Source organism: Peromyscus leucopus, chromosome 23 (genome assembly GCF_004664715.2).
Source record: "Peromyscus leucopus breed LL Stock chromosome 23, UCI_PerLeu_2.1, whole genome shotgun sequence".
Taxonomy (NCBI): domain Eukaryota; kingdom Metazoa; phylum Chordata; class Mammalia; order Rodentia; family Cricetidae; genus Peromyscus; species Peromyscus leucopus.
Window position 1 is genome coordinate 13,555,171 of NC_051082.1, and position 25,906 is coordinate 13,581,076.

At 49.9% G+C, this 25,906-nt stretch overlaps 2 protein-coding genes across 4 annotated transcripts in view; one reads left to right on the forward strand and one right to left on the reverse strand.

The window, feature by feature from the left end:
* Positions 1 to 22,662, forward strand: part of Pptc7 (protein phosphatase targeting COQ7) — a 43,061-nt gene extending 20,399 nt beyond the window's left edge. For both annotated transcript variants that reach the window (XM_028885907.2, XM_037198689.1), the window contains exons 2-6: positions 8,324 to 8,503; positions 13,040 to 13,238; positions 16,278 to 16,401; positions 18,034 to 18,163; positions 19,168 to 22,662. In XM_028885907.2, the coding sequence (XP_028741740.1) occupies positions 8,324 to 8,503; positions 13,040 to 13,238; positions 16,278 to 16,401; positions 18,034 to 18,163; positions 19,168 to 19,226 (692 nt within the window). In that variant the 3' untranslated portion in view covers positions 19,227 to 22,662. The remainder of the gene's footprint in view (positions 1 to 8,323; positions 8,504 to 13,039; positions 13,239 to 16,277; positions 16,402 to 18,033; positions 18,164 to 19,167) is intronic.
* A 1,330-nt stretch (positions 22,663 to 23,992) lies between these two features.
* Positions 23,993 to 25,906, reverse strand: part of Rad9b (RAD9 checkpoint clamp component B) — a 28,771-nt gene continuing 26,857 nt past the window's right edge. For both annotated transcript variants that reach the window (XM_037198688.1, XM_028885906.2), the window contains one exon: positions 23,993 to 24,668. In XM_037198688.1, the coding sequence (XP_037054583.1) occupies positions 24,558 to 24,668 (111 nt within the window). In that variant the 3' untranslated portion in view covers positions 23,993 to 24,557. The remainder of the gene's footprint in view (positions 24,669 to 25,906) is intronic.

Consider the following 25,906-nt stretch of genomic DNA (forward strand, 5'->3'; position numbering starts at 1 on the left):
CTCACCTGTAAAGTGTGACATTACTCTCCTGATATCACGTGCCTCAATACCGGTGGAGTCAATGTTTGTAGAGCACAAGATGTTGCGTCATGGGGACGCTAAGATATAATAAAATTGCCTTTAAGCCCGCACAAAACTCTGCCAATCCCTTACTTTGGTCTTTTGGATGCGCATCTCCTTCTGCTGGGGCTTTAAAAAGCGGACCGGCCTCAATTCCACAACACGGCACTTATCGTTGGGCCGGGGCTTGGTGTCAGACTCTCATTTCACCAGAAGCCATCGGGAGTTTGCCGCGCCATGTGACTTCTATTGCAGGGACCACGGTGGTCTTCACAAGGTTGTTTCTGCGTTCAAACCTCGGAGAGGGCCTCCTTTAGCACACATCCCAGTTTTTAACCGACCCATCACGATAGCAGTTCTCGTTGCACACACTCTCAGAGAGCAGATTCTCACGGCTACTTCATAGTCCTCTGTGCATTAGGCGTAGTCAACTACTCTATGGAATGAGAAAGGAATCACTAGGGCCTGGGTGTGGGAGAATTAACCAGTGGTAGGCCTGCACTCTCTCAGGCTCAAGTCCCCATCTAAATCCACTCCAAGGCCCTCACCCCAGTAATTGGGAGGAGCCTGAGGAAATCACTAGGGAGGATGGTGTCTGTTGAACGTTCGAGACCAGCGCTGGCCTTTCGGAGTGCATATTGCAGCTGTCTAGGACAGCCAGGGACTACATAGAGAGACCAGTGTCTCAGATGACGAAGCAGGACAAAACCCCAGCGAAACGCGTGTACTGTCGGGAACTCGAGCCAGAGGTTCCTACGTATGGGAAGCAGCTCGTGTCCTTGAGGCCCAGCCGCCTATCTTGCAGAGGTTTCTCGCGCTTTTCCTCGTTGAAGTTGTGTGTCACTCAGGGCCATTCTATAGCCTTTGGGCTCTCTCTCTGTTTTTTTTTTCTTTTTTTTTTGTGTGTGTGTCCATTTCCTCTTGGGGTATTGGCTTCGCCCAGATATTTCAGGGTTCGAAGATTCCCAGCGGTTGTCTCGTGCCCTAGTAGCTTTTGGGATGGGCGAGGGACCTTTCGGAACGGCTGAATCTTGCTCTGGGCAAAGCTAGACCAGGCCTGGCCTTCGAACTCACAGAGATCCGCGAGCGCCTCGTGCCTACGGCTCACCCACTGGCAAGTGCTGCCGCGATATAAAGTAGCCGTCGGCGCCCACGGCAGCCAGGACTGGCGGCACCACACGCTGCGGAATTCTTCTTTGTTAGGTGCTGAGGAGAACTGGAGGGCGGAAGCCACAAGTCTGTCCAGCGCATGCATTGTGAGTGTCAATCTTGTGTTCTCCCTCGGCATTACTGTAAGAGATATCGAAAATGAGGACGAGGCCACTGACATGTGTAACTCAAGAAAGAGTGCGCTTCTGCACCGGGACGGACTGGACACGTCCCCGCTGTGACTGGGTACCATCATCGATGGTGGGCGCAACTGAGGTCGTCTTGCTCCACACTCTCTGTCGCGGGCCCCTTCAGTTTTCCCCATCTCTTAAAAGCGGGAAGCGGCGGGTCCCAAAAGAGTCCAGCAGACTCCAAAATCCTTTCCGTCTCTAAAGGAGACGATGTCCACTAAGATGTAGTCAGAAACCCTTAAACAAAGAAGGGTCGAGACTGGACGCGGCCAAAAAGAAGCGACGCAAGTGCAACCACAGAAGAAATCAAACGGGCAGGTGTTCGTGCTTCCTCCTTGGCTCAGAGCTCCGCTGTAACAGACGCTACTCGTGATGGTTGCTCTCCTGAAGAACGACGAGGCACACTAAGGGAAGAGCAGTCCCTGCTGGAGCTCCGCGGCTCGCAGACAGGAGGCCGTTACACATATTGCGTCAAGGCAGAATGAAGGAAGCCAAAGAAAAACACCTACAGCAGATTACCGGGAGATGTAGGCTGTCCTTGCTGAGCGCTTCTGCTTCGAAGTCTGAGTCCAGTCCAGAATAAGTGTTGTGATTCACAAGTAAATGATCAGACCTTGGGGAAGACAGTGGAGAGAGAGGGCCAGCAAGATGGCTCAGAAGGCAAAGGCACCTACCGCCAAGAACTATGGCCTGAGCTTGATCCCTGGGACACATGGGGAAGGAAAACTCAGACCCCCACGTATTATCATTTGACTGACACATATACTTTGGTGTGCCCCCCCCCCATGAAAAATGTAATAAAACAGACCAACACGCCAGGCGGTGGTGGCGCACGCCTTTAATCCGGACACTGGAGAGGCAGAGCCAAGTGGATCTCTGTGAGTTCGAGGCCAGCTTGGTCTACACAGCGAGGTCCAGGACAGGCACCAAAACTACACAGAGACCCTGTCTCGAAAAACCAAAAAAAAAAAAAAAAAAAAAAAAAAACCCAGACCAATGCAATGCAGTTAATTTTATTTCATATATTTAACACCTAGACCCGAAAAGTTTCTGTGTGTTGGGTAGGCAAACCCTCAGGCTGCCGTGCGGTGTTCTTGTAATCCAGGACTCTTCCTTTCCTAGTCCCATGGAGGACCGGCGCCCTGTGAGACAGGTCCCTTCCCACGCCTTCTCTGCCTGTGAAAATTAGAGGACTCTAGGGACAGCTAGGTGCCACTCTCAAAGAAGGCCTGTAAACATTCCCCATTCATGCTAGGACCCCAGAGGGGATTCCTAGTGCAGGCACACTAGGCTGCCACACACTGTGACCGCAGCTGCTGCTGTTGGTAAATACTGTGCTGACGTCTTTAGTGGTCTTCAGGAATCCTTCCAGGTCACCGTTTTAGCAGTTGTTCCCTTTTTTTTTTTTCTGTTTTTTCCTTTTGGTTTTTTGAGACAAGGTTTCTCTGTGTAACAGCCCTGGCTGTCCTGGGACTTGCTTTGTAGACCAGGCTGGCCTCGAGTCTAACTCACAGAGATCCTCCTGCCTCTGCTTCCCAAGTGTTTGGATTAAATGTGTGCCCCACCATTGCCCTGCGGGTTTTGCCTTTTACACATGCGTTTTTGAATAGCAGCTTTCCCTCAGGCTTGGTTCACCTTCTCTTTGTGCTCTGAAGTTTCAAATTCACTGTGGTGCAGGGCCCTCTGGTTCTCGCTTGATTCTGGTGCCCCGTACCCTTGTAGATTAGGGAGTGAATTGCAGGTGCAAACTAAGGCTTTTTTCCTGTGGTTTTATTGTTGAAGTACTGTTTGAGTTTCTTTTTTCTCCTCAAGAGGTTGAGCCCAAGGCTCCATTTTGCCTGGGATCCTTGTCTGTGAAAGGCAAACGGGTACCTAAAAGGTGGTGCTGCTCCGGGAGAGGCCTGGCAGCTGTGGAAGGCTGTCCAGTCACTCAGCCTGCTGATCTTTACTTTCAGTTAATTGTGGTTGTTGGACCAGAGACCAGTTAAGAACAAGTTCTTTCCTTGAGCAGCCAGTGGAGAGTGCATGATTCATCATCAGATGGTGTGCCTGGGACTGTAATCTCCAATTCTGTGCTTTAACATAAATTGTTGCATTTAAGCCCTGTGCAGCAAGAGTTCCTCAGCAGCGTCCCAGTAAGCCTTCTTCCTTTCTCTGGCCTCTGTCTTGCACACCTGCTTGGAGATCAGGGTGAAATGCGCTATTGGCTCCTATGAGGAGTGTCTCTCGTGGCTCCTGCCTGCACCCCCGCCCACTGCTAAGTTCATGGGTTCCCATGACGGCAAACCTCACCTGGCAGCAGCTTGTGCTGAGCCAGACTCTTGCACGCAGCAGGCACAAGGTGGCTTTTCTTTAGCTTTGTTAGTGTTGCCATCGTTTTATTAAATTGATGACGTGGAAATCTTCCAGTATATCAAGGGAGAGGTGAGTGCAGTTCTCATTCAGCTTCAACAACACTCCATTCATGACCAGGCCCGACTCCTCTCTCCTCCGTCGCCCGCACCTCCACCCCCAGTTATTGTGAAACAGATGCCGGGCTTCATCCACCCGTCAGCTGGTTTGGAGTTCTCCGAAGTGAAGTTTGCTCGCTGGTGGTCGTGTGTAGTGGGGGAGTCGCTGCTTCTGTCTCCTCCACTGTCTCCCTCTGTTTCCCTTTTCTTTCTGGACTGTGTTTGTTTCTGTTGATAACCACCGCCACCAGAGAAAGTTTCCTGTGTCCATCACGTTCAGCCAGTCTTGTCCAAGTATGCTCTTTGAAGGGGGCTGTAAAAGTTGAGTGTACAAAAATGTCAATGTTGTATGGGGGGGGGGTGTTTCATACTCAGAAAGAGTTGGATTTGGGCCACAGATGTAGCTACATGGTAGAGTACTTGAGCCTTACAATATAAATAAATAATTAAATATGAAATAAACAAGCCTACCCGTTTCTTCGTGTCTCTGTCTCTGTCTCTCTAGGTGTGTGTAGCCCAGACTGGCCTCCGACTTGCTATCCAAACAAAGTTGGCTTTGAACTCTTGGTTTCCCAATTCCCAAGTGCTGGGTTTATGGTATGTGCTATCATACTCGGCTTTTTTTTTTTTTTTAAATGTTTATTAGTTCATTTATTTGTGTGTGTGTGTGTGTGTGTGTGTGTCTGTCTGTCTGTCTGTCTGTCTGTCTTTGGAAATGTATATGCCACAACATTTAACATGTGAAGGTCAAAGGATAACTTGTGACACTTTTCTCTCTGTATATGTAGGACCCAGGGATTAAATTCTACTCAGCCATTATTAACTCAGCCATCTTGTCTGCCCCTCCCCCCCAAATTTAAAAATAAAATCTTCTGAGTTAGGGAGATGACTCTGTTGATTGTTGATAAAGTAAGCATGAAGACCCGCATTTGACCCCCAGCACCCACATAAAAACCTAATGTAGCCGTGTGCACTATAGCCCAATGCTGCGAGCAGGAGCTAGGAGACTTACTGGGCCTTCCTGGCCAGCTGCTTCATCCGGGTCAGTGAGCTCAAGGTTCAGTGAGACATACTATCTCAAAAAGTAAGGTGGAGAGCCTGCAAGGTGGTTCAGCGGGTCAGGGAAGATGCTTTCTGTTTGAGTCCCAGGAGCCACATAAGGTGGATGGAGAAAACCAGCCTCATAAGTCTGTCCCTTGACCTTCACATGGGCAGTGAGGCACACATTCCTCACACACACACATTGAAATGAGGAGGAGGAGGAGGAGGAGGAGGAGGAGGAGGAGGAGGAAAGTTGTTCACCTCTGGTCTTCACACACATGTGCACGTACATATGAACACACAATAAGATAAAGCCATGGCCCATGCTTTGGTAAAGATAAAATTCAAGTAATAGCAAATGGTATGATATTTGTTTTTGTGGTTCTGGGGATTGAACCCAGTGTTTCACACATGCTAGGCAGGTGCTCTTCCCACCAAACTGTACCCCCTCCATCACCCCCTAGACATTCTTTTATTAATTGCTGTTGGTCCCTTATTTCAGAACAACTATTGTTAGTATTCCTTACAGCTCCTTCCAGATGTGTATATGTGTGGTGATATATTGTGTACCGTAATAAGATTTGCCTGAAGATCAGAGAACAGAACAAACCTCTAGATTAAACATAGAGGCCAGGCAGTGGGTGACACACACCTTTAATCCTAGCATTTAGGAGGCAGAGATCTGTCTAGATCTGTGTGAGTTCAAAGCCACCCAGGACTACATGAGATTGACTCAGTCTAGGAGAGAAACTGAGCCCGGCAGTGGTGGCACACACCTTTAATCCCAGCACTTGAGATCTCATGCCTTTGCTTGGGAAGTCACATACCTTTAATCCCTAAGAAGGAAGTGATATGGTGGGTGGAGAAAGGTATATAAGTGTGAGGAAACAGGAACTAAAGGCTTTTCAGCTGAGGAACCCCTTTGGCTAGAAGCCCTTTCAGCTGGAGCTCTTCCAGGCTGAGGAGTTGGTGAGGTGAGAGGTGGTGGCTGTGACTTGTTCCTTTGCCTCTGATCTTTCAACATTTAACCCAATATCTGGGTCTGGGTTTTTATTAAAAAGCCGTTTAGAATTTGTGTTACATATATGTCTGACATTTTCTGTTTCTTTAAAGCCACTAGGCAGAAATTGATTTTAACTTTGGAAAGAGCAAGAAGCGTGTTGTTTTGCAAGGGGTGAGATGGGAGATGGTACAATATTGACGTCCAGGTTCTATTGACGGAACATTAGTTTCACGTTGCTGAAAGGAGCATTGAGCAGACTCTGTACTCACCAGCAGCCCTGTGGACCTGTGAAAGTCCACACTAGTATCATCCAGTAGAAATACAACATGAGCCACTTATGTGATTTTAAATGTCCCAGGAAAAAGTGAAATCAGTTCGTAGTGCATTCTCCTTAGTGAATTCTACCCAGAATGTTATTTGTTCAAGGCACTAGGTGTTGGACCTAGGATCTTGTGAACGTTTAGGCAGGGGCTTTGCCCCTAAGCTATAGCTTAGCCCACTTCTGACTTGTTATTTTGAAACAGAATCTCTGAATTTCCCAGCCTGGCCTGCACGTGCAGTCTTTCTGAGTAGCTGGGATCATAGGCCTGTACTATCAGGCCTGGCTCCCAAAATACTATTGGAATATCTAGGCAGTATAAAATAATGACAACATTCTCTCTTGTTCGTACTAAGTTTTCAGAGTCCACTCACAGCACAGCTCATTGTGGACCAGCTTGTCTCCAGAGATCCCTGAGCACACATGGACTGGCCAGGCCAGCCCTACAGGGCTGTGGTTCTTTTCTGCAGGAGAGGAAAAGGGTGGAATATGGTTTCCATTTTGTTCTTTCTTTCTTTCTTTTTTTTTTTTTTTTTTTTTTGATGTAGCGTCATTTATGTGTATTTTTTGCTTCTGGGGTTTGGTTTCTGTTGTAGACCACTAGGTTTCCTAGTGACTGTACCGGGAAGGAGTGCATAAGAGGTTGATTGGACCATGGGCCTGGGTACCAGGTGTTTCTAGTTACTTGACTGTAACTAGCAAGGAGGAGTTCTTTTGCTCCTCCACCCCTTAGCATTGTTATAAATAGACCTTTGGAATAAAGTCCTGGATTCTGTTTGGATAAGGATCCAGGCCCACTTGAGTCTATCCTGCGTTTCTCTCTGTTTCTCTCCCCTCTGTTTCTAAGTCTCCCTCGTTCCTCAAGAGTCCCTGGGGTAAATAATGGTGGGGGCTGGTCCCCCCCCAGGTTTTGTGTGCATGAGCACTTGCTCTGGCTCTGCTTTTGCCTTTTGTCCTGAGTGCCAGCTCTGGCCCAGTGTTATCACTAACATTGGTACTTAAAGAAAGAGCCAGAGGCTGGAGAGATGGCTCAGTGGTTAAGAGCACTGGATGCTCTTGCAGAAGACTTGGGTTCGGTTCCCAGCACCCACATGGCAGCTCACGGAAGGTCTGATGACCTCTTCTGCCCTCTACAGGCAGCATGCCCATGATGCAGGCAAAACACTTCCATAGTCAGGCAGTGGTGGTGCAGGCCTTTAACCCAGCACTCGGGAGGCAGAGGCAGGTAGACCTCTGTGATTTCGAGGCTAGCCTGGTCTATAGAGTGAGTTCCAGGACAGGCAGAGCTACACAGAGAAACCTTGTCTCGAAAGACCAAAAATAAATTAAGTGAGTGAATGAATGAATGAATCTTTTTTTTTTTAAATCAACTTATTCTTTCTTACAAAATCAACAATATTAATAACTGATACTTCTGTATAAAGGTAATAATTTGCCGGGCAGTTGTTGGCATACGCCTTTAATCCCAGCACCTGGGAGGCAGAGCCAGGCGGATCTCTGTGAGTTCAAGGCCAGCCTGGTCTACAGAGTGAGATCTAGGACAGGCTCCAAAGCTACACAGAGAAACTCTGTCTTGAAACCCCCCCTCCCCAAAAGAAAAGGTAATAATTTTGGTGAGCTTGAAATCTTAGCCAGTAGACTATGCCCTTTGGTAGTTAAGTTTATTCATGAATATTTGATTTCTTGCTGCTGTTTTTGTTTTTGAGACAGGGTCTCTATTTTGTAGCTCTTGCTGTCTTGGAACTCACTCTGTAGACCAGGATAGCCTCATGCTCACAGAGATCCGCCTGCCTCTGCTGGCTTGAAAGGCATGCACCACCACGTCATGAATATTTGAAAGACTAAATAGTAAGCAGATGATTTAGGGGTGCTGAACAGAGATGTTTGTACAAGGGTGCTCTTGAGTAAGGCTGCGTGGGTATCGTGGGGGTGAGCTGTGAGGGTGAGGTGGAGTAAGGGTTGCTGGGAAGTTGGTGACAGTGGTTCTTGGTTGTTTTGGGCAGTACCGGGGACTGAATTGGGGACCTTATGTGTGCGGGGCAGCAGCTCTGTACTGAGCTGCGTTCTCAGTCAATGGCAGTGGTTTTCAGAGCACTTTTTTCTGTTTCAGGAGTTGCAGATGGCGTTGGAGGATGGAGAGACTATGGAGTGGACCCGTCTCAGTTCTCAGGGACTTTAATGCGAACGTGTGAGCGATTAGTAAAAGAAGGACGCTTCGTTCCCAGCAACCCTGTCGGGATTCTCACCACGAGCTACTGTGAATTGTTGCAAAACAAAGTTCCTTTGCTGGGTGAGTAGATGACTGCGCCTCCTCACACCACTCACTAATGGCTAACAAGATCTCACCAGTAACCCAGGCTGGCCTCGAACTCAGAGAGCTTTGCTGCCCATGGTGCCTGGCATTCTCAATTGCCAGACCCTTTCTGGTTACCAGGAGCCTCCCTTGCTCACACCTGCATTTGAAGTGAGCAGTGACATAAGATGTCCCCTGCCTTGGGTTTGAACCCTTTTCACAGAGGCTCCTTCTCACTGCCCCCTTCAGTCTCCTGTAAGCAGCTTCATCTTCCTCCTACTGGAAGCTCTCCTGGGTTCTGCATGGTGCTGCTTTTCTCACTTCCTCTTCAAGTTTGTATTTTATTAGTGGTACTATGGGTATGTGCCCAGATGTGGAGGTCAGAGGGCAACTCAAGGGAGTCCATTTTTTCCTTCTTCTGTGTGGATCACTCAGGTGGCCAGCAGACACTTGACCTGCCCAGCCATCTCAGCAGCCCCCTGCCCTCCTCTTATTACTACATTTTATTTATTTCTTTGTGTGTGGGGTCACGTGAGCCACAGCACGTATGTGGAGGTCAGAAGACAGCCTCCTGGAGTGGGTTCTCTCTCTCTGGAGCTGAGGTGCAGGCCGACAGGGCCTCTACTGCTCCTCTTGCTGTACTCAGAGGCCGTGCTCGGGTCAGTGGGACAGTCTAGATCCTGTCCTAGGACCTGTGTCGGAGCTGTGGGACTGTGGATAAGTCACTGTGAGTGGAACGCAGTCTCCTGGGCAGTCTCCAGGGTGTTCCAGGGAGTGGGCACCATCTCTCCAGCCCTGTTGTTTACTTGGACATAGGGTAGCCAGTTACAGCGCAGAATATCCTGCTTTTTTGTTGCCAAAGGTTTGAATTGGGGAGCGGGGAGCTGATTTTTTTTTTTGCACATTTTCTTTCCTTCCTTTTCACTCCACGTAACTTGGAGATAGTAATAAATAAATTTAAGGACATATATGAAGTTTACTTATATATAACATTGGGATTACTGTTTCTTCTAAAATCCTTCGTTGCCATGTTTGGTGTGCATATACCTCCCTGACCTGACCCACACACCTCCTGGGCATTTGCAGCTGAACTGGAGCAGGTCTGGCCGACTGACTGCTGAATTGACTGAACCTTGTTAAGTGGAATCGTAAACGAGATGGTTACACTCTGCTTTGATTTTAAGTTATTTTATTACTCTTATGTGTGTGTCTCTGTGAGTGTGTCATGTGTAGGTGCTTGTGGAGGCCAGGAGTTACACAGGTGTTGTGAACCACTCACTTTCTGTCTGTTCTGGGGATGGAGCTCAGGTCCTCTGGAAGATCTGGGTGCTCTTAACCACTGAGCCATCTCCCCAGACTGCCTTTGCTTTCTGATTCAGCAATTCTTAAAAAGCCTACAAAGCAAATCTGCTCTAAAGGGCAAGCCTTTATTGTTGATGTAAGGGTCCTCAGAAACCCTTACATACAGTAGTAAGTTCTTAAGTATCCGAATGGTTGCTGCCCATGGTGGCTCACCACGCCTTTAATCCCAGCACTTGGGTGGTAGAGGTAGGTGCATCTCTGAGTTTGAGACCAGCCTGATCTACAGTGCAAATTTCAGGCCAGCCAGGGCTGTGCATCGAGACCTGGCCTTAACAAAAGGGGTGGGGGAGTCTTGCAGTTGGTGCTCTAACACAGTTTGAGCACAGGTCTAGCGTGCACAAAGCTGTTCAGTGCCCAGCACCACAAAAGAAATGAAGCTGAGGGTCAGACCTAGTAAGGTTGTATTCTATTTGGCGAGAGTTGCCCGGGCACCTGCTGGTGTGGGTCAGTCATCTGAACACCGACCCTCATCTTCAGCCCCTCCTCTCCCACGGGGGTGGGGTCTGAGCCCTGTGCCCACGGCAGTCACTCAGGGCAGGAGTGTAAACTGCATGCTGCACATGCTTTCGTTCATTGTTCCTGCTCTGGCCGTGAGAGCCCATCATCATTCCCAAGGACCATTCTCATTCCACGGGGGCATGAAATGGTGGCCTGGGATGGTGACAGTGAGTCATCGGGTGTTTACCGAGGAGCAGCTCCACGGCTGTGTCGTCCCCCATTCCATTTGATTCCATTAAGATCTAATGCCATCAGCTTCCAGAAGCTCTCTTGGGTAGCCATTGTGTCCTGAGGAGTGGTTGAAAGCGTTTAGGAGGAAAGCGGGCTGTGCAGCAGGTCGTGGGGAGGCTCTGGCGGCACTCTGGCTGGCGGCAGCACCCGCATTGCCTTCTCGTAGGCACTGAAGGGCTGTCAAGGTCACTATTAATCAGTCTGCTTCGGGTAACAAGGAAGCTGAATTGCCGACCATCAGTGATGCAATGTGCTGTATTAATCCTTTACATTCGGCTGCACATGTTCATTGAGACAGTGTAGCAAATATCCGGAATCCCTCTGAGAAAACGGAATACTAGTCCCATCTGCACTTCTTTTCCTTCCTCGTGTCTGTGCACAGAATGGTGGCGCACAGTTTGCGTGTGCTCTGCTTATACCTGGTGAGGCAGGCACACAGGAACTCGCTCTGCACAGCTGGCCAGGAAGAAACTTGGCTGAGTGGCTTGCCTGTGGTGCACAGCTGGAAAGCAGCGCTGTGGGACTCACCGAGTTTCTCCACAGTCCATTTGCTTGCTTTAGCTTTTTTTTCTTCCTAAGAAGAGAGGGTCTTATGCAGTCCAAGCTGGCCTCAGACTCAGTGTGTGGCTGAACCTCGTGCCTTCACCTCCCGAGTAAGTGCTGGGATCACAGTTGTGGGCCCCACATCTAGTTTATATGATGCTGGTGACTGAACCCAGGACTTGGTGCATGATTGGAGAGCACTGGACCAAGCTGAGCTACATCTCAAGCCAATACTGTTTGTTTGTTTGTTTTAATTTATCTTATTCACTTATCTTGTGTATATGTGTGTGCCTGAGTGTGTATGTGTGTCCACAGAGGCCAGAAGAGAGCATTGCATGGGTCTCTTGGAACTGGAGGTCCAGACAGTCATAAGCCACCAGGTGGGTGCTGGGAATCAAACCTGGGTCCTCTGGAAGAGCAGCCAGTGCTCTTAGCCAGCGAGCCGTCTCTGCAGTCCCCCAATGCTAACTTTAATCTGCTTGTTTCACTTACCTTCCCTTTCCAAGGGTATTCCTTAACACTTTCCTAATGGCTGTTATTGCATAACCCTACTTGAAGGGTGTGCCGTGACTGAACTGGTTTCTCCTGTGAGTCTCTCTGAGGGTGTACCCTTAGTCCTGTGTCTGTGAACAGGGAGCTGAGCAGGGCTAGACCGTATAGCCTGGAAGTGGCAGGGCTGGGGTTCAGATGCAGATGGACTGACCACTGTTCCCACTGCTGAGTGTCGAGTGGCAGTCCTTAGCTATTTCTGTGCGGATGCTGAGTGCGGGACTGTGCTCACGCTTGCGAGTCTCGGGTCTCTAAGCTGCCCGCCTGCCTGTCTGCCTGCCTGCCCTAGTGGCGCAGGGAGACGTGTGGCTCACTCCTAGTCCTCTGGCTCTTGGGCAGTGTTTTTATCTTTCAGTCTGACTTGCATTTCTTACTGTTTTCTTACTCGACTCCTTTCAGAGAGACCTGCTGGATAAAGAGTGTGTACGTTTTTCAGAGCTCTGTGACTCTTAGATTCATTTACCTAGTGCCTCCCCAGAGGAAGGCTGAGTGGGTTCTCTGCACTCTGCCCAGTCCTGCATTACCTTCTTACGGTTCTTGGTGATAATCTCAGAGAACCAGCTGTCTGTATTGTTGCACAGACACGGGCGTGTTCCATTTGTTCCCTGGTGAGCTGCATCTTCTGGTGGAGGCAGGTGCAGTCTTTGCTGCAGTCAGCCAGGCCGGAGACTGTACGCCTGGGTCCGTCTCTGAGAAGTAACCTGCAAGCCGCTGGTGTCCACACAGTGAGTCATCAGGCTCCAGAAAGTGCTTCGCGGCTTCCGCAGATGGCAGTCTGCTTTAGAAGGCTGGTTACGAGCCAGGCGGTGGTGGCGCACGCCTTTAGTCCCAGCACTCGGGAGGCAGAGGCAGGCGGATCTCTGTGAGTTCGAGGCCAGCCTGGTCTCCAAAGCGAGTTCCAGGAAAGGCGCAAAGCAACACAGAGAACCCTGTCTCAAAACCAAAAAAAAAAAAAAAAAAAGGCGTCTGGTTACGTCGCTATTTTAAATGTTAGTGAGTTTAGGGAAGTCTTGCTGCCGTGCCTAGAGACTAGCGTCAGGTGAGGTGCCCTTGTTCCAGTGATTAAGTATTAAAACACAGTGACCTGCTTTGGGGCCTTCGGAAGTTCCGTACCCTGGCACTCTACCACTGTAGGAGGAAGAGTGTGCACCTTGGTGGCCCACCTGCTGTGCTCTGCACCCCTTCTTCTCCGCACCTCAGCCCTGCTTAGGTTACGGCTGAGGTTCTTGGGTGTGGGGCAGAGGAGGGTGGTCCCGTGTAAACAAGATTCAGACCACAGCTGCCCCCTGGAGCTGAGTGACGCGTGGCAGCGGCCCAGGGGAGAGTGACCAGGTGCCCTTCTGTTGGTAGGTAGCAGCACAGCCTGCATCGTGGTGCTGGACAGAAGCAGCCACCGCTTACACACGGCAAACCTGGGCGACTCGGGCTTCTTGGTGGTCCGGGGCGGCGAAGTTGTGCACCGGTCTGATGAGCAGCAGCATTACTTCAACACTCCATTCCAGCTCTCCATCGCTCCCCCGGAGGCCGAGGGGGTCGTCCTGAGTGACAGGTAAGCTTGCAGCCCTTCCCTGGAGCAGGATGTAGCTTGCCACAGTTCCCTCCTATTCTCTGGAGGTACCACAGCTGAGCCGGGTTGTTGTAAACATACCGTCACACGAGTGCTTGTGCAGGCTGTGGTGACCGCACTGGGAGCCAAGGGGAGCACAGGCAGATGTCTGTCCTGTCTGTCAGATAACTGCCCACTCAGAGGTGCTCTCCATACACACACCAACAAAAGTGAAGTGTCCAGACCTGCTTCCGTCCCTAAGGGGGCCACTCAGGTGTTCTCTTTCTTGCTGATTGCGAATGTCTCTTAGTTTATTTGTAAACTTCCAGGAGGAACCTTTCCAAACAACTGGAACACTTTACATTTAAGTTTTAGTTGCTCGTTTTGTAGACTAGAGTAAGTCTAAGGCTCGAACCACACTTTGCTTGGCCATCTTAGGGACTGCGAGTGCTTACTGGCAATCCCCCGTGAGTTCTTCTGTGAGGAAACTCCTAGCAAATGCTCTCTGTGCTTATTCCTTTCTTTTCTGCCTATTACCTCACAGGGAGCCAGATCTTAAGGTCAAACTAACATAAAATGGGTATTTCTGCCATCTTTGGCTTTAGAGTGAGGATATGCTATAATTAAGTATTTGGTATTGTCCGTTTAAATAATCTGCTTGCTAGGTAGGCTTGCACCTGTAATCCTGGCACTCAGGAGGCTAAGGCAGGAGGATTACCAGTTTGAGGCCAGCCTGGGCTATATATAGCAAGACCCGGCCTTAAAAAAATGAGTGTTGATGCCGACTCCTAGAGAGAGGGAAGTGCTTTGAGCTTTCAGGTCAGGCTGATGGCCTTAGTGGGAAGAGCGTCTGATTAGACATTTTACTGTATTTTTAAAATATTTATTTATTTTGTATGTTTGGAGGTGTTTGGTCATGGCACAGGTGTGCAGGTCAGTTCTCACCTTCCAGCATGTGGGTTCCCAGGATTAATCTTGGGTGTCAGGTTTGGCAGCAGGTGTCACCCCTGAGCCCTCGCTGAACCAGCTCGCTTGTGTTATTGAGCGGGCTGTAATACACAGTAGCCAGAACCATTTGGAGTGAAGGCCCCTGACAGCTTCTCCTGATTGGCTGCTGCCTGTTCTGACCTCTGAGTAGCAGATCCACCAGCAAGGTTGGGGACAGGCAGGCTAGTAGCACACTCTGCTGGCCTGAGATGAGGTGGAGGTGGCTGCCCGTGGAGCCCAGCTCGCCAGCATGTGACTGTGGCTCGGGTTTCAGTGCAGTCGAGTTTCCAGCGGCACAGCGTGTTCAGTCGGAACGGGCAGAGCTGCAGCTGGCGGAACACCAAGCTCGTGGGTGGGAGTGTTAGCAGAGCACGGACTGTCCAATGGGAGGGAGGCTCTCGCAGGCAGAATGGCAAAGGCCACTCGTGGGGAAAGAAAAACCTCAGCATAAAACAGAGCTCCCATGCCAACCTGGTCATTAATCTGTACTTCTAGAACCCGACAAGCTTGCAAAGACAGCCGGCCAGAGTCTTGCATGTTTGTCTTGATTTTTGCAGAAGGAACTAACCCAGTTTCCACCAGTGTGATGGTGGCTTTCTCTTCCCGCTGCATGTCCTTAGTTGCCACTCTTAGCTATAAATGTGTGCTGCCTCCTTCCCTCGGCCATGTGAAGCTGAGCCAGGACGTTGCTCATTGCACTGTGTAGCTCTGACTTAGGCAGCGGCAGGGCTGACTGTGTGTTTCTGTCTCACACACTTACACAATGTGGGTTGCTACCGGCCTGGGTGCTGTGGCTCCGGCCCCTTGTCTGTTAGTGTCTACGGCCTTCCTTCTGACCACAGGGTCAGGCAGATGGTTAGACTCCTCTGCTTCCCTTTCAGCCTGGGAAGCAGTGAAGGTGGCCTCGGGAGTGACCGAGAGCCACGTCACGGGACTGGAACTCCGGCCTGCGTCCCCCACTGTTAGATCTGTTTTCCTTCAGGCTTTGTCAGAGAGAACATCTCCCATCTCTTTCTCTAGAAGTTATACTCAGTGTTACACACCTGTCATCCCAGCACCCAGGAGAGTGAGGCAGGAGAATTAGGAGTTCAAGGCCAGCCTGGGCTGCATGTTGAGGCCTTCTGTCCAAAACAAACCAAACAAAAAAAGTTGTTCAGAAAACAAGGAGTCTCCCTCTGCCCTTGCTCCAGCTGCACATTCTTTGGGATGCTCCAGGGCTAGATTCTTTCCAGATAGGTGCTCTGAGTTTAGACGGCTCTGTGCATGTCTCCCCCTTCTCACAGAAGGACTTGTGTGTGGCTCCTTCTCACAGAAGGAGTTGTATCTAGCATGGATTCCTGCCTTTTGTTAAACAAGATATTAAAGCTTCCCTCCCAGTTGGGAGGGCTATGTGTTTTCGCAGTGAGTCATTTAACATGTTTCCTGAAGCTCCACATGCCAGGCACACTCGAACAGGGTAGGGGGATACACAGTGCTTGATTGTGCCAAAGCCTCTCTAGGTGTCCCCAAGTAACAGTTATTGCTATGGGGCTCCTGTTCTCCTTGGGTGCCCAGCCTCCTGAGAGCCAGAAGGGTGCGCCGGTGTGGATGGAGAGAGACTGGAAAGGAGAAGCCATTTCCACAGGGCCTAGAGGAAGTTAGATCTGCCTCCCTCTTGAGCCTCGTGACGTGGCTGATCTGACTGCCCAGACTTGGCTCTGCTTGATGGCTTCTGCTATAAGCCTTTGAGACACTGAGATGGTACTTTGAGACACTAACCTTTCTCAGTGTGACTTTATGTTGTGGGATGGGGCTCATGCCGTGGCAGGAGTGTGGAGGTCACAGGACACCGTGGGAGCCAGTCCTCTGCTCTGACATGGAGGTCCTTGGGATGGGAAACTCTCGTCAGCAGGCTCGATGGTGGTTGCCCTTGCCTGCCGAGCCACCTCACTGGCCCAACTTGCTTTAGTCGATGCCATTTTAGAAGCCTCGTGACGTTGTGAAACTCTGGTGGTGGGGCCGCTGACCCACATCTGGGGCCCACTTCACCCGGCTGTCCTTCTGTCCTTGTCACAGCCCCGACGCTGCTGACAGCACGTCTTTCGACGTCCAGTTAGGAGATATCATCCTCACAGCGACAGATGGGCTCTTTGACAACATGCCTGATTATATGATCCTTCAGGAGCTGAAGAAACTGAAGGTGAGGGCAGGGGGGCCGGGGGGCCTGGGAGCCTGGAGCTGTGTTCTCTCACTGCCGGGTTATAGTGAGTTCCTTTCCTTGTTCTTGGTTTGAAAAGTCCTTCAGGAAAACAATGGCTGTAATATTACAGGCCTTTATTACAGGGAACATTCAGAAGAGGACTGGGAGGAAGCCCTTGCCTGAACCCCTCCCTCCCTCCCTCCCTCCCTCCCCTCCCTCCTGGGGCTCAGGGTGGGAGGGGTTCTCACTACTGCTCCTCTTGGTGTTCACGCACTCGCTTGTCCTTCTCCTTTGATTCTCCCCACCCCAGCAGCTGCTGAGGCTGGAAGGCTGGGAAGCAGTTAGACCAGAAGGCGGTCCAGGCAGCAGGGGTCTGACTGACCGACCGGGCTGCAGCTGAGGGAAGTTTGGTACCTGAGGCCAGGCTCCCAGAGTCTCTTAGGCCAGTGCAAGTACTGGCTGGCAGAACCTAGCCCTTGTAATGCAGCCCCTCACCATTCTGGCTCGGGGTGTATCTTCTACGGTCCAGGCAGTAGTGCCTTTGTCTGTAAAATGGGAAGGAGGAAAGGTCTTGTCCTTCACCCTGGCAGGGAAGACTAACCAAAACCACAAGAAAGGAGTCCTAATGCCAGGCCTGGCCTGTGGTGCTCGGTGCCTGCTTCGTGCTCCCATGTGGTTCCTGCACCCTGTGCTACAGCGCTGAGCAGACGTCTGCAGGCTCCCTCCCTCCCCTGGGCTTACAGTCTAGAGGTGAGTGGCTGGGAAAGAGGAAGGTGTGATCCGGGCTGCTGGTACAGAAAGGAAAAGTAAGGGGATTGCTGCCTTAGGCTGGCATTGGAGCCTCTGGAAGGAGGTGGTAGGAAGCACGGACCTCTTGGGTCTCCATGAATTCCTTTCTACAGTCATTGTTTTTATCTTAAGTGTAGGAATGTTTGCCTGGTGCCTGGGGAGGCAAGGAGATAGTGCTGGATCCCCTAGAGCTGATGTGAGTGGTCACGTGGGTGCCAGGAACTAAACCTGGGTCCTCTGCAGGAGCAGCCAGTGCTATTGACCTCTGGAGCCCCGTCGCCAGCAGCCCTGGCCCCTGGTGGTTTGTGTTGGGACTGAAGGACTTAGAGCCTTGGAAGGCAGGCCCGAGGGGTCTGGGCCCTCCCACGTCCATTTTGTAGATGAGGAATGGAAGCAGCTAGGACAGCGTGGCCAAAGAACACACAGCAAAGCAAGACTTCCGTGGCCATAGGAAGCCTGAAAGGCATCCTCAGCAGAGCCAGTACCAAGGTGCCTCTTACTTGAGGCAAATATGGCTGATTCGGTGTATTCCTGAGCATGGGGACTTCTGAGGCATCATGAAAATGTGGCCAGAACACACCTTTTTAGACCACCCTACTTTAGCAAGAATACCTTAAAATTTTCAAGTGGAAAACCAAAAGTGAAACTCTAAATTGAAGATCTGGAACCATGTCAACAAAAGGCATTCTCATGGAACAGGGCCATGGTTTGTCCCTGGCTGTCTCCGTGTCTTCTCTAACTAGGGGAAGTGTTCTGCCTCACCGTGCTGTCTGCACCAAGTGTCCTGATGTGCAGAACTCACATGAGGCTTGGTGGTAAAAATAACTCCGTCCTTCATTTTAGAATTCAAATTACGAGAGTATACAACGGACCGCAAGGAGCATTGCTGAGCAAGCGCACGAGCTGGCCTATGACCCAAATTATATGTCACCTTTTGCACAGTTTGCATGTGACAACGGGTTGAATGTGAGAGGTAAGCATTCTCTGGAAGGTTCTAAGCTCTGGGTGAGAATGTGGAAGTGACCTTCCTGTCCCGGCAAGGTCAGGGGTGGCAGCCAGTGTGTTGCTCGCTTCTCCTTGGAAGTGCCCTTCAGAACTGCCCTTGACTAGACGAGAGACAGGTGGAACTTGAAGCCCTTTATTCCACCACTGCCCCTCGAGTGGCTGATCCAAACTGCCACGGCAACCTGCAAAGGGAGCTGTGTGCCATTGGCCCTCGATTGTGATGTCTTTCTATCCTCTTGATGATGTACCCAGGAATTAGGCCAGCCCCCGCTGGTTGACGGTGGCATCAGAACTGTGGGGCTGCCCAGCCTTTGCTAGTGATACTGTGATATGCAGAGCCCATCTGAGCTCAGGAGACGTTCAAGTAGAGAAGAGCACATGCCACAGCTGCTTGGCACGTTAGAATACAGGCAGTTCCTAGTTTCCAAACACTGGACACGTCTGTCCAGATGAGGACAGTGCTCCTGTGAGTGAGTGCTGGCTGGGGCTGTCTGCAGACCGTCTCCCTGCGGCTGATGCCATGCTGGGAGCCGACTGCACAGCCGTCACGTGGGAAAGCAGCAGGTGGCTTTGGGGCAGCGGCTTTAAGCTTCAGTTAAATCACTTCTTTGTTTTAGTTTCTTTGAAGCAAGGTCTTAGATAGCTCAAATAAGTGGTGATCCTCCTGCCTCAGCCTACCAAGTACTGAGGTTATAGGTATGCAGCACCATGCCCTGGCTTCTTGGTGGTGTTTAACTGTTACCTTATTCATTTTTATTTTAGCTTTGGGGGATGGAATCACATGATACAGGCTGGGCTTGAGCTCCCAATCTTCCCAAACTTGGAGCTTGCCGCTTTAACTGTCCTCCACTCTGGTGCCCAGGCAAACCGGATCCACCGGAACATGAGCACTTGTCTCTACAGTGCTTACCTGGGCCACATCTTGGACAGACTCTCCTTCACGCACACTCATGAGTTCCATTTGTGTTGTAGGTGGCAAGCCAGATGACATCACCGTCCTCCTCTCGATAGTGGCTGAGTACACGGACTGATTGGCCACGCTGGCGACTCCTGCCTCCCCTTGTTGTCCACTTTCCCTGCCGTGTGTGCTGATCCTGCTGGCAGGACCACGTTTCTTTGCCACTGATCTCAGTGGCCAATGACGGACGCCTGGCCCATGTTTGAGACCCATTGCGATCCTTGTTGAGAACCACTACTGTCATCCACTGGCCCGGACCTGCTGGTGACCGCCAAGAGAAGCGAGGTGACCGCTTCCCTCTCCTGGAGGTTTTCAAAGCCTTTTACTTTTCAAAAGCAGTTGAAGTTTTGAGACTAAGTAATGTTGGTAAAGTGAATTTAAAATTTCAGTGTGTTAAAGGGATGTTAACATTCAACAAATAGAAAATAGTGACACATTTACCAGAAAACCCACGGACCCTCCCCGGAGAAGCCCCGTGTCTGTCCCACAGGCACAGTCTCTGCTAGGCCTGGTGTGGCTTCGCGTTCTGTATAAACTCCTGTTTTCCAGGAGCCCACAGTCTTTCTCCAAAACTGTGTGCCGCCGGGTTATGACATCCCAACCCCAGCAACTTAACGGTTTTAGTTACAAATTGGAAGAAAATTTTCGTTCTCTGGATGCAAATATTTTGTGCTTTTTAAAAAGATGCTTACTGTGCTCCTGTGACTGAAGCTGTGGCAGTTTTATGATTTGTCCAGGTCACAGGCTGGAGGCCCAGCCCACAGGAGGGATAGAGGAAGGAGACTCCTTACCAAAATCTACTAACAGAAATGCAACGCAAAATTGCAAAACTCCTCAAAGCCTGAGAATCAAATGCTGCAGCTGAAGTGGTCGTCGGCTCTGCCTGTGAGGATGCTCCCGGCCGGCCTTCCCGGGCAAGAGTGTGCAGCTGCAGCTTGGAATGGGGTGGGCTGTGGACAGCCTCGCCCCTTCCCTCAGGAGCCTCACACCGTAGAGCGTGTCCCAACTGTGCTGTGTCCTCAAGGTGACAGCGTGGTGGCTGCAGCACCCAGAGGCCACAGGAAAGCTAGTGATGACCTGACATTCGCGGTGACCCCAGCTGAGTGTGGGGTTCTGAGTCCAGCTTAATGTTTACAGTTCCAATAGCCATTTGCAGTAGGTAACGTTCCTTCTCAGATCCCCATTATTTGTGAGTGCACACTTCCTTTGCAGGTTTATGTACAGTTGACTGCTGTAAAGATACATATTTTTGGGTCCGTTCTTTCCCTTCTTTAACTTGGTGGTAGAAAACCATATATACTTAGAAGCCCTTAAGTTAGAGCCGTGTTTTCTGTGCAAGTCAGGTGATGTTGGTGTGAAGATCGCGTGAGCAGCCACACAGCCCCTTCCTCTGCAGGAGACACTGGCTCCCTGGTTACTGCATTGACCTTGTGTTTGAGGTTACCTCAACTTGTTTGTAAGAGATTTTGTCTGTGAGTTTGTATGTTTGAGTAGCTGTCTCTTGTTTTATTTAAATTGTTTACCATGTACCATGTACATGTCACTGCTGTATCTCAGTGCACCATGCTTGTAACAGGCGTTTATTTCGTTGATAAGAATGAGGTACTCATTTGTAAGCTGTTCAGTAATTTATCTACTATTCCTAAATTGGCATAATGTTAGATTCCTATTTTGAATCACCTTTAATTACATGTCAGAATGCCTTAACTACCCTAACCTGACAACACTGAGTTCTTTGGTGAGGAGATACAGGGGCCGGGTATGGAAGGAGACTGGGATAAGGAGATGCCATGCTCTGTTGACCACGGAGCATGAGGGGCACGAGGTGGGTATTTATTTTGCACAAACTCTTTGCAGTGTCTGTGTTTGAAACAGTAAGGTTGCATCCAGATGGGGTGTGTGACCCTGGGACCGACTACTTCAACTCTCCCGTGTGGTCTGTAATTAGTTTCTGGTCAGAAGTATTGTAGCCTTACAATCTGGATATATTTTGCATTAATTTTCCAATGCCAACATTTAATTCCTGCTAAGAGCAGAGCTGGTCAAGTCACTGGCTTTTTTTCTGCTCTTGTTTAGCCCATCAAGCAGTCTTTATAAAGGTAAATTGGTGTATTTTGTACAACTTAGTCAATTCACTTTTCTGAGCAGTGATTGTTAGAAATGGACAGTGGACTGTTCTAGTACACTGAAACCCATGGGACAGGCATTGAGATTCAGAGTGAAGATTACTTTGGGCCTGGCGCGTGGACTAGTGACATTGCATATTCCATTTGCTTCTCCCCTGTCCTTTTTGTTATACACTTAACCTTATGATTGTCGGAGGTCAGGTGGAGTGTGCCGCCTCACACTCGCCATGGCCAGGGGCTGTCACACACCCCTCGCTAGGTCCCATTTGGAACCTGGTGTGCCCGTGCATTGTATTTTAAATCAAGCAATGTAAGCACTCGTATTTGTCTCACGGAGTGAACTTTTATAACAAAAGAGAAATTTGGATTTTAATTTACAAATGGCAAATTATTTATCCCTCTCTGGATGCACCAAAGACCAGTAAAGTTTATAGCTTTTCCATCTATATTTATAAAGCAATACTGTATTATAAAGAAAAAATCACTATTTTTATCACATGCTTGAAATTTTTATTTTGTTCTGTTTTAAAAATGTGCACTCTAAACATATCAGAACCTTATTTCTTCCTATGAACTGAAGCTGCCTGCGCACAAAAAAATAAGTAAGATTACCAAATGGAGATGAAGTAGCTAGAGTCCCTAGGCTCTTAGAAATGGAAAGCATCGAGGAGAAAAACAAGGTCCGTCCCGAGGCACTGTGCGTGCTTGACTTGGTTGATAGGTTCCTAACTCAAAGAATCCATTCCAGGTGTGCGTGTCTGGAGTAGAGACTGAGTATGAGCTTTCTGAGGCAGGAGAGTGCCCTTTTCTGCCGCTGCCCTCGTTCTGGATAGAGTAGGCAGTGAGAGCTCACGGGGCCGCCATCCCGGTGAGTGTTGAGGTGGCCGGCAGGATTGGATAGGGCTGTATGTGTTTGTACTTTTGGGTAGGTCATGGCTCCTTGTCACTGTACGCCAGCTATCTTTGGCAAAGTTGGAACACTCAGTTTCTCTGGAGACTGTCACAGTTTTGCATTTAAGAAAAATTTTTCGATACCAAGAAAAAAAAACTGCATAAAAAGCAAAATATGAACCAGAAGACATTTGGATTCTATTTCTTTCCAAAAAGTCAATTTATCACAAAATTGAACTTCTCAACCACAGCAGTGTCCATGTCAAGATGTCACTGTTAGCAGGTAGTTTGTGGTAAAGACAACTAAGTGACGAAGCGAATCTGAATGTGTGTATGCTGATGAGCTGTGTTTTCTGTTGAGACTATCATCGTTTGTCCTACCAGAGGCAATGACCTGAATCGATGTTTGAAATATAACTTATGCAGGAATAGTTCTGTAAATACATTTCAATAAACTGTAAAGATATTTAATAAATATAGTATTTATACTAACGGCCACTCCTTTGGTTTGAATGGTCAGGAGCTAAGACACCAGCTCTCGGCATTGTGGTCCTCCCTGTCACATCCTCAACCCCGAGCCTCTTGGTCCACCCAACAGGGAGCCAGCACTTCAGAGCTCTGTCTTCTGTGCTTTGCCGTTTGATCCGGTGTGGCTGTTAATCAGCAGCTGTTTATCTTCCTCGGAAATTCACCAAAATGGACTGGCAATTGAGTGTATAATAGAGGGTTTTGTTTTTGTTTTGCTTTTTTCCAGCTGGGGCATTGTGCCTTCCAAACAGTACTGAGTGAAGCTACCAATATCGGCTGCTGTGAGGGCCAGGGCTTGGCGGCAGAGCACCGACCTAGTGTGTGCGAGGTCCTGGATTCCACCCCAGAACCATGAGAGAGAGAGAGAGTGCGTGCACACACACACACACACACACACACACACACACACACACACACACACACACACACACACACCCCTTGCTTGTGCTCTGCTGTAATTTCAAAGCCCTATGTACTTGTAACAGTGTCACTGTTATAGAACAGGGCTGGACTCAGGCTACTGCTGACCAAGGGGCTTTGGAGTGAGCCAGGCCTTGTCCTCAGCAGGGAGACCTACAGCGTTGCTCTGCAGCCCCCTGCATCAGTTAGGAATGTCAGAGATCCAGTCAGTCATCATTGTAAACATGAGATTCGCCAGTCCGGAGCCTACAACAGAAAGGACAGCGTCGAGACAGGTGGGCATCGCCAGCTTCCACAGAAAGCTCAGTGAAAGCCCATTTTCATTCACAGAGGAACATCTTGGGATAAAGTTGGGTTTTTATTAGGTTGCTGTGGGCAGCTGTGACTCATTGCTAAGCTACAAGAGCCAAATCACTCTGGTTTCAGCTAGAATCTCCTCATACTTCTGAAGCACGCTAATCCATTTAGGCAGCACTTCCAGTTTCTCAGAGTCTGAAGTACAGTGGCCTGCTGGTTGACATTTCCTATGGTTTGATGGTTTTCCGAAAACTTGGCAATAAGATGTTACCAAAGGCTCCTTTGTCGGCTTGTAATTGACTGTGAACAGGTTTGGGGGAGAGAGTCACACAATGTGAGGTGTTACATAACATTGTGTTTGTGCAGGTAAACAGCTCGATCTGAGAGGGGCAATGGACAGGCATTTGTCTCCCCTCCCTCTTTCCACTGCAGCCTGAGCCTGGGCTGCTGCGTCTGGGGATGACTCAGACATACTTGGCTCCACTACATGCTTTCTGCATCCCACTGCGTATCATGCAGGAACCAAAGCAAATGAAGCTTGGGAAATAAAACTATAGTATTTAAAATGACCACAAAGTGAGGGATAAACCGTAGATTTCTTTATTCACAACCTACAATGAACAGAAACTGCCAGGTCATTGCATAAGAAAGGCTGCATGACTGTTGTCTTCAGTCATGTACACAAGAGTCCTGGGGGCTCCTGAGAAACGCCCCCTTCCACCGAGATGCTGAGGAAAGTCTGCCTTTACGGACCGGCAGAGGACATGTCAAGGCTGCAGGGTAAACGGTGTCTAGGAACCTTGTTATGGCCAGGTGACGGTGGCACACGCCTTGAATCCCAGCACTCGGGAGGCAGAGCCAGGCGGATCTCTGTGAGTTCAAGGCCAGCCTGGTCTACAGAACGAGATCCAGGACAGGCACCAAAACTACACAGAGAAACTCTCTCTCAATAAAGCAAAACAAAGAACCTTGATATGTTCATTCCTGTGCCCAGCTCTGTCCCCAAGTGGCACAATGGATTTGTAGTGCACAGTGATATTAGGAAAGCCCGGGAACAGTGTCTGGTCCATTCTCCCTTGGCCTTCAAGGAGCCATAGCTCAGCACCCGGTGCAGCTATCTCTGAGTGTCCGGCTGTGGACACTCATCCCCTCATGTCCTCTTCACTGTCACTTGCTATTGCCAGGCTGTCCAAAGGGTGGCCGGCGTGTTCTTGCTGCTCAGAAGAAACTGCTCCGAAGAACATGCAGGAAAACTGGAAGGGAAAACAAAAGCTTGCAGTTGATTCTGAAGACAAAGCCTGCTCACTAAAGGCTCCAGCTGAGGCTTTGAGAATGGGGTCAGGTGCTGCTGCTGTCTTTGATGGTGATGACTCATGGACACCATTATCAGCTGAACTCTCTAGAACGAGAGCCTCTTCTGACGTCAGCAGCCCAGGCCAGGACCTTTGTGAATGGTGGTCCACTGCGACCTTTCCTGGAGCTACAAAAACGTCCACCAGGACTGGGAAAGGCAAGGAGTCTCTGCAGGCAAAGGGGGTGACTAGCTGTCTCCCTCCACTCCTGACCCCATATCTGCCCTGCCCTTAGAGGCTGAAGCTGACCTCCCACCCCCACCCAGGCCCTGCTGCTCTGTTGAAGGGCAGCTTCTCTGTCACAGACCTGCCTGTACTCAGGTCCTCATGCTCCTCCCCACCCTGTCTTAAGCTTCCAACTTCAGCACCTCCCAGAAATGAGCCCCATGCCTGAAGCAGCCACCCTAGCAGAAGACGTGAGACAGGCTGGAGAGAAGGTGCCTTCTGCAGGTGTGACAGCAGCAGCTTCTGACCTCTCAGGCTGGTCAGCCCCAGTTTAGCTGTGGTGAGCAGGACAATAGCCCCACCATGGGCTAACCCTGAGCCCCCACCACACAGGTAGGTAGTGATGAAATCAGGTTGCTCAGCTGATGTTACCAGCCAGGTGGGTAAACACTTGACTGCCTGGCTTGGGGGATGGATCGGGACTACGAGCCTAAGAGTGGAGGAAGGTGCCAGACTCTGGCCATGGCAGAAGCTCCTGAAAGGGGCAGGCTTAGGGACACCCTGGTGCTTGGCCCTGTGAGAACCATTTCACACTGTGACCTTTGGAACTAGAGAGGACGGTTGTCCTGTTCCTGCAGTGAAATCTGGTCCCCTGCTAAAGAGCAGCAGCTACCTTGAGCTCAGCTGGAGGCAGTCTCCTTTGCTCGGCCAAGGCCAAGGTCCTGAGGCTACAGATGAGCCAAGCAGCCTTCTGTTGGGTGTTTGGCCCTGTGCAGGAGCTCTCAGTAATGTCCTGGCACTCTCTGCGGCTGGCCACGAAATGCAGGCTCATCGTGGTGTTTGAGCATTGCCTGACTTTGTTTGCCCCCTGCCCTCGTTCTTGATGTCTACCTGGTCTTAAAATCTGTGGCTGGTTGCCAGGCATGGTGGCACACACATCTAATCCCAGCACTCAGGAGGCAGAGGCAGGTGGA